Raw genomic sequence first — 13084 nt, forward strand, 5'->3', positions numbered from 1 at the left:
GGCAGGGAGGGAAGGGGAGAGAGAGAATCCCAAGCAGGCTCCCCACTGAGCATGGAGTCTGACTTGGGGCTTGACTTTACAATCCTGAGATTGTGACCTGAGCCCAAATCTGGAGCCCAACACTCAACCAACTGAGCTACATAGGTGCCCCAAGATATGACATCTTCATGACTCAGCAATTCTTTCCTCAATGTTGGCTTCTCTCAGGTAGACTCCCTATATGTCACTAAAGAGATATATGTCAGCAGCAATAGGATTTTATTATGGTCACTGCTGGAATCTCAACCAATTGAGAATAGCTCTTTCCCAATAAACCCAGCAAAGGTCCTGGGAGAAATCTAGTTAGATTTGTTTGTTTGGGTCACATGTCTACTCTTGATCTAATCACCTTGGTCCAGAAGAACAAAGCACACTTACTGGTCAGGCCTGAGATGTGTGTCCATCCCAGAAGCTAAGGGATGGACAACCCCACCCAACCACCTAGGCCGAAGATGGGAGCCTGTGGTACTCCCATTCAATTTCACATCCTCGATTTTGTCCAGTCACAGGACATAACTTAGGTTTAATTAACTTGAGTTGACATACTTTAAGTTGGGTTCAAAGGAAGTGAAGTCCTCTTTGATTTCCTGGTCTGCTCACGCTGAGCTATAGAAGTTGCTCCATCCGTACCTGTGACCTGAAATATTGTCTCAGTGGAATTACAGTAGTTATCCCAGGCCAAAATGTTCCTGCTAGTAAGATACAGTATTTGGTGAGATGTGGTGATATTCAAAATAGGAGGTAAGAAGAATCGCTCAGCAGGATGCCAGTAGGTCTATTCAATTGTCCAGAATCCATGATCTGTGAACCTAAATGCAGTTAGGACATATCTTCCCACAGAAAATTAATTTAGGTACCATGTGTTTACCATATCTAAGAAGGAGAGAGCTCTTACATAAAGTGTCTCCTTTCTTACAGAATAAATTTGAGACATTGCTGCCTCCTGGCAAAGTTATAAATTTGTAACAAGCACAACTCAAGCCCTAGCTCTTATCTGAGATTTCTCTCTGGATCCCAGTAGATTTCCACTTCTCCTTTGAGCTCTTGGTTCTCATGTGCTGCCCTGATGGTGAGTTCTGCCTGGTAACACAGCCTCCACAGTATGTAGGGGGTAGGTGGTCCCTTTTCTCAGCGCCGTGTATGAGTGGCTGCCACCACTGCCCTTAGTAGACACCTGCTCATGCCCAAGACGACTGCCCCGAAAGAAAGTTGTCCCTCCTTCTCATCTTTATTTCAGCCAGAAGAGCTCCCTCTTTCGATTCCAAGACTGAGGCTGCTTTTGATGCTTCCTGATGCTGTGTCTCGAGGGTGCCAGAGAAGGCCTGGGCTTCTGCCCCCCAGTCTTCATCCCACCATTCCTGGCTCTCCTGTTTCGGACTTCTGTTAAGTTCTGACAGGTTCCCTCGGGGCCCTAGAAATATCTGATTGCTTACCTTCTGTATTACTTTGAAACTCAGAAATGCTTTAAGGTTTTTGCTTTTGAATATATAGTCCTGCAAATTTGAGAGTCTTTACCGCCTCCCCACCTGTACCCAGATTTTTAAAGTATTCACACCTCCTCCACACAGCCCTTGTGTTTTCAGGAACTTAACCCTGCCCATAACTCTAGGAATGGTCTGGTGTGTCTTAAGCCAAGCTGCATAATCCAATCTCTCAGTAAAAACTAATGGTGAGTAATGACCTAAGCTACTTTCGAGAGAGGATAAATCTCGGGACCTGCGCTTGCAAAGCTGGAGAAAAGGGCTCTTCCTCCCTCTACTGGTCATGAGAGAGATGGCATGCGGAGGGTAGCCAGTCGACCACCACAGAAGTACTGCTGCAACTTGTAAGGAAAAATAATTGTTGTCCTTCACCTTGAAGGACTCTATCCTTATCCCAAAGAATAACTGGCCACATGAATTGAGAAGTTTCTCTTTGAGAAACCCATATATGTGGATATAGATATAGGTACAGATATCTAGTGCTCGCTGGTAGAAAAGCCCCATTCCTTTTTCAAAGCTAGAAGTTACTCGGAACCAAGAGTGAACAGGTAGACGACCAGTTTGTGTAACAAACTTTTTTGTTTTTTTGTTTGTTTTTGTTTCCCAAGGAAAACTTCTTGTGAATGGTTTCCTAGCTGCTAAAACGCCCTGAATGCAGCATCTCTTCTTGAGCAAATAATACCACTTACATTCATCGTAAGGCGAAAAAGTCACTTCTTAGTTGTACCTGGTCAGCACTGCCTTTTCTCTGACTTCTTAAATATATAGATTCTACCAATATCTCGAAATAGCCAATCCTTAAGAAAGAAAAATGTTAGCACCTGAACATTCTTCCTTAAGGGTTAAAACCTCGAGCATACGTTGCCAAAGCGCCAAAGCAGCCGTGAACACGGTCTTGTCGGCACCTGCACGTGACATTCCAGAGCGCAGCTACTGTTAGGAGGATGTTTGGAAGAACGAATACTCTGCTTGGTCTGGTCTCAACCGAAGAGGGCAAGAGGCCCGATGGCTCCGTGTGTGAAACTCCCACGTAGCTTGGATATGTTGAAGTTTCTGCTGTTACTTCCTTCTAATTCTCATAACCCCCTTATGATATGACCCCATGGAGAAGAAAGATGTGACCAAGTTTAACAAGTATCATTCTCTAAGGAGCCTGTTCCCATACGAGTCTAAAGACATTAAATTGGTCCTATTTTTTTAAATAACTCTGGTAAAGGATTTTCCTCAGTACCTTAAACTCTGTTTTTTTTTTTTTTAATAAATAATCGCACAACTATTTTAAGACCATGGTAAGGAAGGCATAGTACAGATCTTATCGATACCTCTTTTGAGGAACCAGGATTCCTTCTGAAGCTTACTTGAGATAGGACATGAGAAAGGCAGACTCATCAATAACTAACAAGCTTTTCTACAAATATACTTATGATGTGTTGCAGAGGAACAAATAATTAAATGGGGATTTTCTTGGGGCTTAGATTTCCTAAGCCACACTGGAAATTATCAGATGATCCTTTATAGCAACTTTCACTAGAGATGAAACAGCCACTTGTTTGTCTTTTTGAGATAATTATGAAGTTGAGAAAGATGTGTGTTTAAAAAAAAAAACAGCTTTATTGAGATATAATTGGTATACAAAAATGACTTATTTAATATACACAATTTAATGAGTTTGTAGAAATGCATACAAATATGAATTTTCAAGTGTCTAGCAGAGATCTGATTTTTCACTTTGGGTAAACAAAGTGATGAAAACAATTTTAAGGGGCTTTGCCACATTTTAAGATGATTCAATCATGTCAGTGCAAAAAATAAAATAAGATGAATGTTATGAGCCCAAACTAAGAGAAAAGTTAGTAAACAGGAGTCCCTCCATTCAATTTCTTTTGGTTAAGAGAAAGTGCCTGTTGTATGGAAGTAAACAAGAGATAGGATAAGGATTTAATGGCACAGAGTATTGAATATATAACACAGGAAGCAGTTTATCTTCAAACACAACAGTAAGATGTTAGAACTAAAAGCGGTTTTATTTATCAATGATGTCAGTACTCGACGTAGTCCAGTTAAAATCTACTTCCTCTTGAAATAGAGAAGAAGTACACTGAAGAGAGACGCAGAGGGCTTCAGAGGGGCCTCAGGACTCCTGAGGTGAGGATAATGCATTGGTCATGAGAAAGTGAGTCAAGGCGGAATGAGGGAGGCGTGAAAAGGCCCAGTGACGAGGGCCAAGGCAGGAGTGAAAATGGGAGAAATCTGAGAAAACTGGTGGTGGAATGAATGTGCACATGTGGAAGACGCAGCTGCAGAGGTTCTAGAAGGAGGACCTAGATCTAAATCCAGATACTTGATTAAGGAAAAAAAATAAGACTAGAAATGTAAAAACTAAGACTACAAGCCTAGGCACGTAACAACTAGAAGTTCATCACCTTTACTTTCCCTAGATGCCCACTGAGCTGAAGAGCAGTAACAACAAAGTATACTCCTTCCTCTCATGGTTTAAATTTTGTAGAGGATCTACGGAGACTGTGGGTTCAGCTGGGATTACAGTGGGAAGAGTTTCGTGAAGCAGGGCTGACAATAGGTCTTGTCATCCTGCTCCCTGAAGATGCCCTTTGACAGCTGTGTCAGGCAGAAGGCACAGACGAAGTGCTCGGGATGGAACTTGTGGCCCATGGCACTGATGCAGCGGCCGGTGATGGGCTGCCCGCACCCGTGGCAGAGTGTTCCCCGGCGCTGATGGTAATGGAGCTCACAATACGGACGTCCGTCCAGTTCAAAGAAGGAGCCGGAAGAGAAACTGCTGAAGCAGTCCTGGGGGACAGGGTGAAGGGAAAGAAAAGGAATGCAGATGTCAAGAGTAGAATATCAGCAAAGTAAAACTTGCAGCCTTGAACTTCCTGCCAGCTACCCGACCAGTGGAGGCGAGAATATCACCCACTTGCAAAAGAGATGAGCAAATGCCTACAGCCTCTTTTACCAGGACCGCATCAATTCCTCCCCCCCAAGCTGTGAACCTTCTTTCCAGTTGCTGTTCTGCCCCTCAGAAAGGAAGACCCTTGACTTTGCCTAAGTCCAAAAGAGAGGTGAGTGTACAGACCCCACACACAAAGCATTCCGGGTGCCAGACGGTGTCCATGGCTGAGAGGTAGTTTTCCAACACTGGGCGGTTGCAGCCACCACACTTGGGTGAGAACATGGCTAAGAAATCCTTCTTGCAATATGGCTTCTTGTCCTTCTCGTGAAAGCCTGAAAAGGTAAAATCAACAGTTCGTGGTGCAGGGTGACACCTTCCGCCAAGCTGGAGGCTGAGAAGAGGCCAATGATTTCAATTCTCCCGAACTCTGTGTCCTCATGTTCAAGACCAACCTCAACAGCTCATTATAAGAAGTACATGAGAAATAATAAATAAATAAATAAATACATACATACATACAGGAGATAATGCAGGAGATAATGGGGGACAGGTGCATTCGTGCTGGGCCTGGCTCATACCCAGCCTTTCATGTTAGGGTCTATTTCTGCTCAACATCTCTGCACTAAGTATCACACTGGCCTGCACACAGCTCTGCCCCAGGCTTTGGTGTGGCTAATCTTACCTTACCATTCAGAAATTGGTTCAAATTTCACCCTATCAGAAGCACCTCTTATCAGCCCATCTCTGTCACTTCATCTTTTCTAAAATCATCTTTCTAGCATTTACCCTCATCTGAAACCATCTTTGTGGTCTGTCTTCCTGCACTGGAGCATTAGCTCTGAAACTAGATACTGTTGGTCTTGTCATGTTATAACTCTAGTACCTAAAACAGCACCTGGAGAAAAGGCCTTAATCTTTAAAAAGAAAGCGCTATGAAATAATAATTTCTAAATGGATACAAGATTCTATGTGTAACGATTCAAACCACACAAAGGCTTGAGTCGAAAATGAGTGGGTTCCTCGTGAACCTGGGAATGAGAAAACTGTAGTACACATGGCTCAAGTTTCAAAAGCAAGTTAAAAATCAATAAATTTTGCTCCATTAAAAATATATATGAATGACTTGTGCATGACCGAAAGCACCATAAGCAAAAGCAAGACGAGGGACAAACCTATCTGCCGATTGTATCTCAGAAAAATTGTGGATGGGCTGAAAAAGCAAGTACGTCAAACATCATGAGGAAGCAGCCACCGTCAAATCAAGAATATGGAACATGTTATCAGACATAGGTTCCAGTTTCTTAACAAATTAATGGTATTTTAGTGGGCGCCTGGGTGGCTCAGTGGGTTAAGCCGCTGCCTTCGGCTCAGGTCATGATCTCAGGGTTCTGGGATCGAGTCCCGCATCAGGCTCTCTGGGAGCCTGCTTCCTCCTCTCTCTCTCTCTCTCTGCCTGCCTCTCTGCCTACTTGTGATCTCTCTCTGTCAAATAAATAAATAAAATCTTTTAAAAAAAATGGGGAAGAGAGGATCATTACAGGATTTTTAAATTTTGAGAGATAAAATGGCCAAATGCAAGGCATATGTTTTGCCTCTACCCAACAGATTCAAACAAACCAAGTAAACGATGTAGTTTCAGAAATTTGAGAAGTTTAGATGTGGGTTTTGTATGATAATGAGGAATTAATAGTTTCACTAGGTGTGAAAGTAGTTATGTTTAAAAAAAAAGCCTTGATTAATCAAAGATGACGCATGTTGAAGTATTTAATGGTGACCTAAGATTTCTTTGATTTGCTTTTAAATATTCCAGCAAGAAAAAGGGGTAGACAGGTGAGTGGAGGTTAGAGGAAATTAGTTTGGTAAAACAGATAGTTGGTGAACCAGGCAGGAAGCCATTTCCATAATTAAAAAAAATAATCAATTTGTTATTGTATAAGGCTTTCTCTTAAATACTCTAATACTGGATATTTTCACAGTTGGGCTCATGTTAAAACCCTGTCTTAAGACTTATACATCCTATGCCCAGATAAAGAAGGATGAAAAACCGAAGGGATTACTCTTTTAAAATCCTTTAAAATAAGTCATCCTGGCGCCCCTGGGTGGCTCAGTTGGATAAGTATTGGCCTTGGATCCGGGTTATGATTCCAGGGTCCTGGATTAAGTCTCTACATCGGGCTCCCTGCTCAGCAGGGAGTTTGCTTCTACCTCTGCCTCTTCCCCAGCTTGTGATCTCTCTTGTTCAAATAAATAAATAAAATCTTTAAAAATAAACAAATAAAATAAGTTGTCCTCATAAAGAGACAAATAAGACGAAACACTTTTAGCTGTAATATGTTCAACATGAGTAAATCATGAAACTCAAAAGAAAAAAGTAAAGTTCTAATTTTTGCTAATTAGGAGGTTCAATTTTTAATTTTAGCTAAGTAGTAAAAATAGTGTTAAATAAGTCTACCTAATACCGGAAAATATATGGGAGTGATTCACGTATTTATATATTCCCAGTGACAAAGTTAAATGTTAGTATTCTTTTGGAAAATCATTTGGTAATGTTTATCAAGAATTTTTAAAAAAAGATATAAATATCTTTCTCCTGGGAATTAACCCATACAAATAATTGAAAGAAAATATTATGTTTAAAGATAATCACTGCAGTGCTACTAACACACAAGAAGTAATCTAAATATACTATTATGAACACAGTTGTTTATAATATTTGGAACTATAAATAAAGCTTTTAAGCACATACTTTTTATAATTTGTTTACATAAAGCCCTAATGGAATAATTGATATTATTAAAATTATTATTATAAAATTATAAAGTCACATGAGGAAATTCTTAAGTGATGAAAAGGACTTTTAGGTACACCTAACTAATTATGGTATTTTGCATAAATACCAAATGTAGAAAAATATTACTAGGGAAACTTTTTTTATGTTATATTTGTTAACAAGGGTAATAGATTATAAGTGAAGGTTTCCACAAGGTTTTTTAATCATCTTTACATTTAAAAAAGAAAAATATAATAAAATAGTTCATCTTCAAGCACCTATTTAAGTAATACGTGCCCTCTGCCTTGAGAAGCACTTCTCTAAGATTCCCAGACAGTTTGGTCCTCCACCTCATGAAGGGGCGTGTTCAACAGAACAACAGACCCACCTACCCTGTCTCAAACAGCACCCTATCACTCCTTCTCCTAAAATGGTGGGTAAGTTGTAAGTGAATTATAAGCATAGAGAGAGTGAGTTAATTAGCTGGCAAGTTCTGATGATTATCGGTCTCTCTCAACTAGAATATATGCACCATGAGGGCAGAAACTCTGTCTTTTGTTGCCGTATCCCTTGTACCTAGAACAGTACTTAGACACACAGATAGTAGTTGCTCAATAAATATTTACTGAGGTTCAAAATCTGTGGGACACAACAAAGGCAGTCCTGAGAGGAAAATATATAGCGGTACAAGCCTTTCTCAAGAAACAAGAAAGGTCTCAGGTACACAACCTAACCCTACACCTAAAGGAGCTGGAGAAAGAACAAGAAAGAAACCCTAAGCCCAGCAGGAGAAGAGAAATCATAAAGATCAGAGCAGAAATCAATGAAATAGAAACCAAAAAAACAATAGAACAAATCAACGAAACTAGGAGCTGGTTCTTTGAAAGAATTAATAAAATTGATAAACCCCTGGCCCGACTTATCAAAAAGAAAAGAGAAAGGACCCAAATAAATAAAATCATGAATGAAAGAGGAGAGATCACAACTAACACCAAAGAAATACAAACTATTATAAGAACATACTATGAGCAAACTACGGCAATAAATTTGACAATCTGGAAGAAATGGATGCATTCCTAGAAACATATAAACTACCACAACTGAACCAGGAAGAAATAGAAAGCCTGAACAGACCCATAACCAGTAAGGAGATTGAAACAGTCATTAAAAATCTCCAAACAAACAAAAGCCCAGGGCCAGATGGCTTCCCGGGGGAATTCTACCAAACATTTAAAGAAGAACTAATTCCTATTCTCCTGAAACTGTTCCAAAAAATAGAAATGGAAGGAAAACTTCCAAACTCATTTTATGAGGCCAGCATCACCTTGATCCCAAAACCAGACAACGATCCCACCAAAAAAGAGAGCTATAGACCGATATCCTTGATGAACACAGATGCGAAAATATTCAACAAAATACTAGCCAATAGGATTCAACAGTACATTAAAAAGATTATTCACCACGACCAAGTGGGATTTATTCCAGGGCTGCAAGGTGGTTCAACATCCGCAAATCAGTCAATGTGATACAACACATCAATAAAAGAAAGAGCAAGAACCATATGATACTTTCAATAGATGCTGAAAAAGCATTTGACAAAGTACAGCATCCCTTCCTGATCAAAACTCTTCAAAGTGTAGGGATAGAGGGCACATACCTCAATATCATCAAAGCCATCTATGAAAAACCCACCGCAAATATCATTCTCAATGGAGAAAAACTGAAAGCTTTTCCACTAAGGTCAGGAACACGGCAGGGATGTCCATTATCACCACTGCTATTCAACATAGTACTAGAGGTCCTAGCCTCAGCAATCAGACAACAAAAGGAAATTAAAGGCATCCAAATCGGCAAAGAATTATCACTCTTCGCCGATGATATGATACTATATGTGGAAAACCCAAAAGACTCCACTCCAAAACTGCTAGAACTTATACAGGAATTCAGTAAAGTGTCAGGATATAAAATCAATGCACAGAAATCAGTTGCATTTCTCTACACCAACAGCAAGACAGAAGAAAGAGATATTAAGGAGTCAATCCCATTTACAATTGCATCGAAAACCATAAGATACCTAGGAATAAACCTAACCAAAGAGACACAGAATCTATACTCAGAAAACTATAAAGTACTCATGAAAGAAATTGAGGAAGACACAAAGAAATGGAAAAATGTTCCATGCTCCTGGATTGGAAGAATAAATATTGTGAAAATGTCTATGCTACCTAAAGCAATCTACACATTTAATGCAATTCCTATCAAAGTACCATCCATCTTTTTCAAAGAAATGGAACAAATAATGCTAAAATTTATATGGAACCAGAAAAGACCTCGAATAGCCAAAGGGATATTGAAAAAGAAAGCCAACGTTGGTGGCATCACAATTCCGGACTTCAAGCTCTATTACAAAGCTGTCATCATCAAGACAGCATGGTACTGGCACAAAAACAGACCCATAGATCAATGGAACAGAATAGAGAGCCCAGAAATAGACCCTCAAATCTATGGTCAACTCATCTTCGACAAAGCAGGAAAGAATGTCCAATGGAAAAAAGACAGCCTCTTCAATAAATGGTGCTGGGAAAATTGGACAGCCACATGCAGAAAAATGAAATTGGACCATTTCCTTACACCACACACAAAAATAGACTCAAAATGGATGAAGGACCTCAATGTGCGAAAGGAATCGATCAAAATCCTTGAGGAGAACACAGGCAGCAACCTCTTTGACCTCTGCCGCAGCAACATCTTCCTAGGAACAACGCAAAAGGCAAGGGAAGCAAGGGAAAAAATGAATTATTGGGATTTCATCAAGATCAAAAGCTTTTGCACAGCAAAGGAAACAGTTAACAAAATCAAAAGACAACTGACAGAATGGGAGAAGATATTTGCAAACGACATATCAGATAAAGGACTAGTGTCCAGAATCTATAAAGAACTTAGCAAACTCAACACCCAAAGAACAAATAATCCAATCAAGAAATGGGCAGAGGACATGAACAGACATTTCTGCAAAGAAGACATCCAGATGGCCAACAGACACATGAAAAAGTGCTCCATATCACTCGGCATCAGGGAAATACAAATCAAAACCACAATGAGATATCACCTCACACCAGTCAGAATGGCTAAAATCAACAAGTCAGGAAATGACAGATGCTGGCGAGGATGTGGAGAAAGGGGAACCCTCCTACACTGTTGGTGGGAATGCAAGCTGGTGCAGCCACTCTGGAAAACAGCATGGAGGTTCCTCAGAATGTTGAAAATAGAACTGCCCTATGACCCAGCAATTGCACTATTGGGTATTTACCCTAAAGATACAAATGTAGTGATCCAAAGGGGCACATGCACCCGAATGTTTATAGCAGCAATGTCCACAATAGCCAAACTATGGAAAGAACCTAGATGTCCATCAACAGATGAATGGATCAAGAAGATGTGGTATATATACACAATGGAATACTATGCAGCCATCAAAAGAAATGAAATCTTGCCATTTGCGACAACATGGATGGAACTAGAGCGCATCATGCTTAGCGAAATAAGTCAAGCAGAGAAAGACAACTATCATATGATCTCCCTGATATGACGAAGTGGTGATGCAACATGGAGGCTTAAGTGGGTAGGAGAAGAATAAATGAAACAAGATGGGATTGGGAGGGAGACAAACCATAAGTGACTCTTAATCTCACAAAACAAACTGAGGGTTGCTGGGGGGAGGGGGTTTGGGAGAAGGGGGTGGGATTATGGACATTGGGGAGGGTATGTGCTTTGGTGAGTGCTGTGAAGTGTGTAAACCTGGTGATTCACAGACCTGTACCCCTGGGGTTAAAAATATATGTTTATAAAAAATAAAAAATTAAAAAATAAATAAATAAATAAATATTTACTGAATGAGCAGACATGTCAACAATGTTACAACTGCACAACTGAGACCATCAGAGGCTCCAGAAGTATGCTGTGGTTTAGAGCCCCTCCAGGACTAACTATAACACCTGTGTAAACAGGTGCCCTCTTCTGTAAGGAACTCTCCTTAGCATCCGTCAAGAGAGCCCATCTAATGTGAAAATGACCACCAGCAATCCCATTTACGTAGCACGTGCTTTGTAGCGGTTCCAAATGAGGGCTCTACCTGTGGTACTAAATTGAAATTGAATTCTTCACAGCAATGCTCCCATCTCACAAAGGAGAAAAGGGAGGCTCAGAGAAATTACATATAACAAACTAGTCAACAGGGGACCTGATGTTCAAGTCTAGGCCTAACTTCAAAGCCTAACTTCAAAGTCATACCCTTAATTTAAATATACCCTAGTGGTGACCTCTCTGTGAGGACTGATAGTATCAGCTGAGCCCAAAAGCTTTGTAAATATGAGAGCTCTACCTGTACTCGCACTGAAAGAGCATGTAAGCCAAGTGGACTGGAAAGCAGCTCACTGTGGAAACACACTTCTAGGAGCCCATTTTGATAGTAGTAGCCAGATCCAAAAAGGTAGTAAGAGCAGCCTGGGGTTTGGGACCCAAATCAGGCAACCACACTTTTTCTGTTCTCTCTGGTCACTTTTGGATATCCCTTGCTTTGTTCAACTATGCTGTCTTTGAAGAACAGACAACTGAATAGACTTCTGAGCCTATGCATCTAAGAAACTAGTAATTTTATAAGCTGTCCTATGTTCTGTTAAAGCCCCTGGACATAGAAGAACTCACTTTACTTTTTCCACTCTATCAAAGAACGTCTAGAGTCTGATCAAAGACAACAGAATGCAGGAAGGCCTACCACTTCGGAAGAACAAACCAGCACCCCCAACCATCTTCCTTGTTTTTGTGTGGCCTGGTAGTTCTCAAATTCAGTGTGTATCCCGCAGAGAGCTAGTCAATATGCAGATCACTTGGGTCCCACCCCCAGAGCTTCTGATTCAAGTAGATCAGGGGTGGGGTCCCCAAATTTGCATGTACGCTCCATAAAGCAAGTGACAAAAAACTGAACTTGCCTGTAAGTAGGTGTTACTTGAGAAAATTCTAAGACAGGCCAAATGACCTGAGAATGACCCTCATCTAGGCACTTGCAGGGTAGCTGGTCTCCAGAATAACACAGCAGGGAAGGAACAGCCTCTGTTTCAACTAGGGTGAGTCTCAGGAGAGGAATCAAAAGCAATCAGCCGAACTTGCTGTGATGTCCCTGCATTTAGTGATCCAATAAACGGAGAAAGTTTCAGCAGTAACTTTCCTGGAGGCTCTCTCTGGGGCCAATTATCTCTGGAGAACAGATAAGAAACACTAACAATTAAAAGTGCCACAGAGAGAGAGAGGGGTGTTTACGCTCTGGGGTGGTTCCCAGCCACAGGGGAAATTAGGGAGCACCTGCATGGCCTGGATAATGAACAATTTCAAAGGAAAGACACAGGCACTGAAGGCCTGGTCCCTAGGGGAGGATGCTAAGGCCTGAAATGCTTAGAAACTTGAGCCTTCAAGAGGAATTTTCTGAACTGAAACAAAAATGCAGATGAATTTAATTTCCCAGAAGGTTCAGTAGTTAAGCTCTCATTATAGAAACTCCATGTGTGACTATGTGACCTGGGGTGAGGCCGGATGCCACCCAATTAACAAGCCAGCCATATGGCAGGAGACCCACTTACAGAAAGCAAAGGACAAAAACAAAAATATAATGTAGGAGGAGCTTCTGGTAAACAAATGGCCTTCTTTTGTCACGTGTCTCAATAAATGCTTTAAGTGTGGCCTGGTGAGGATGTAAAGTCGTAAGAAACTTGTGTCGTTAGAGGAGGCCAAAGTCAAGAACAGTGAGTATTAGCTCCCTTCATGGTGCTTTCTGGTCATCCTATGGATGGGATACTTTTCTTTTGCATCTAACTCACATCTCGTCTTGAA

At 40.8% G+C, this 13084-nt stretch overlaps 1 protein-coding gene across 5 annotated transcripts in view; it reads right to left on the reverse strand.

Moving 5' to 3' along the window:
- Nucleotides 1-3117: 3117 nt before the first annotated feature.
- Nucleotides 3118-13084, reverse strand: part of LPXN (leupaxin) — a 40176-nt gene continuing 30209 nt past the window's right edge. For all 5 annotated transcript variants that reach the window (XM_082747766.1, XM_082747764.1, XM_082747767.1 and 2 more), the window contains 2 exons: nucleotides 4615-4763; nucleotides 3118-4328 (listed from right to left, as the gene is read on the reverse strand). In XM_082747766.1, coding sequence (XP_082603892.1) covers nucleotides 4059-4328; nucleotides 4615-4763 — 419 coding nt within the window. In that variant the 3' untranslated portion in view covers nucleotides 3118-4058. The remainder of the gene's footprint in view (nucleotides 4329-4614; nucleotides 4764-13084) is intronic.

Source organism: Mustela nivalis (genome assembly GCF_964662115.1).
Source record: "Mustela nivalis genome assembly, chromosome: 9".
In the NCBI taxonomy this organism is placed as follows: domain Eukaryota; kingdom Metazoa; phylum Chordata; class Mammalia; order Carnivora; family Mustelidae; genus Mustela; species Mustela nivalis.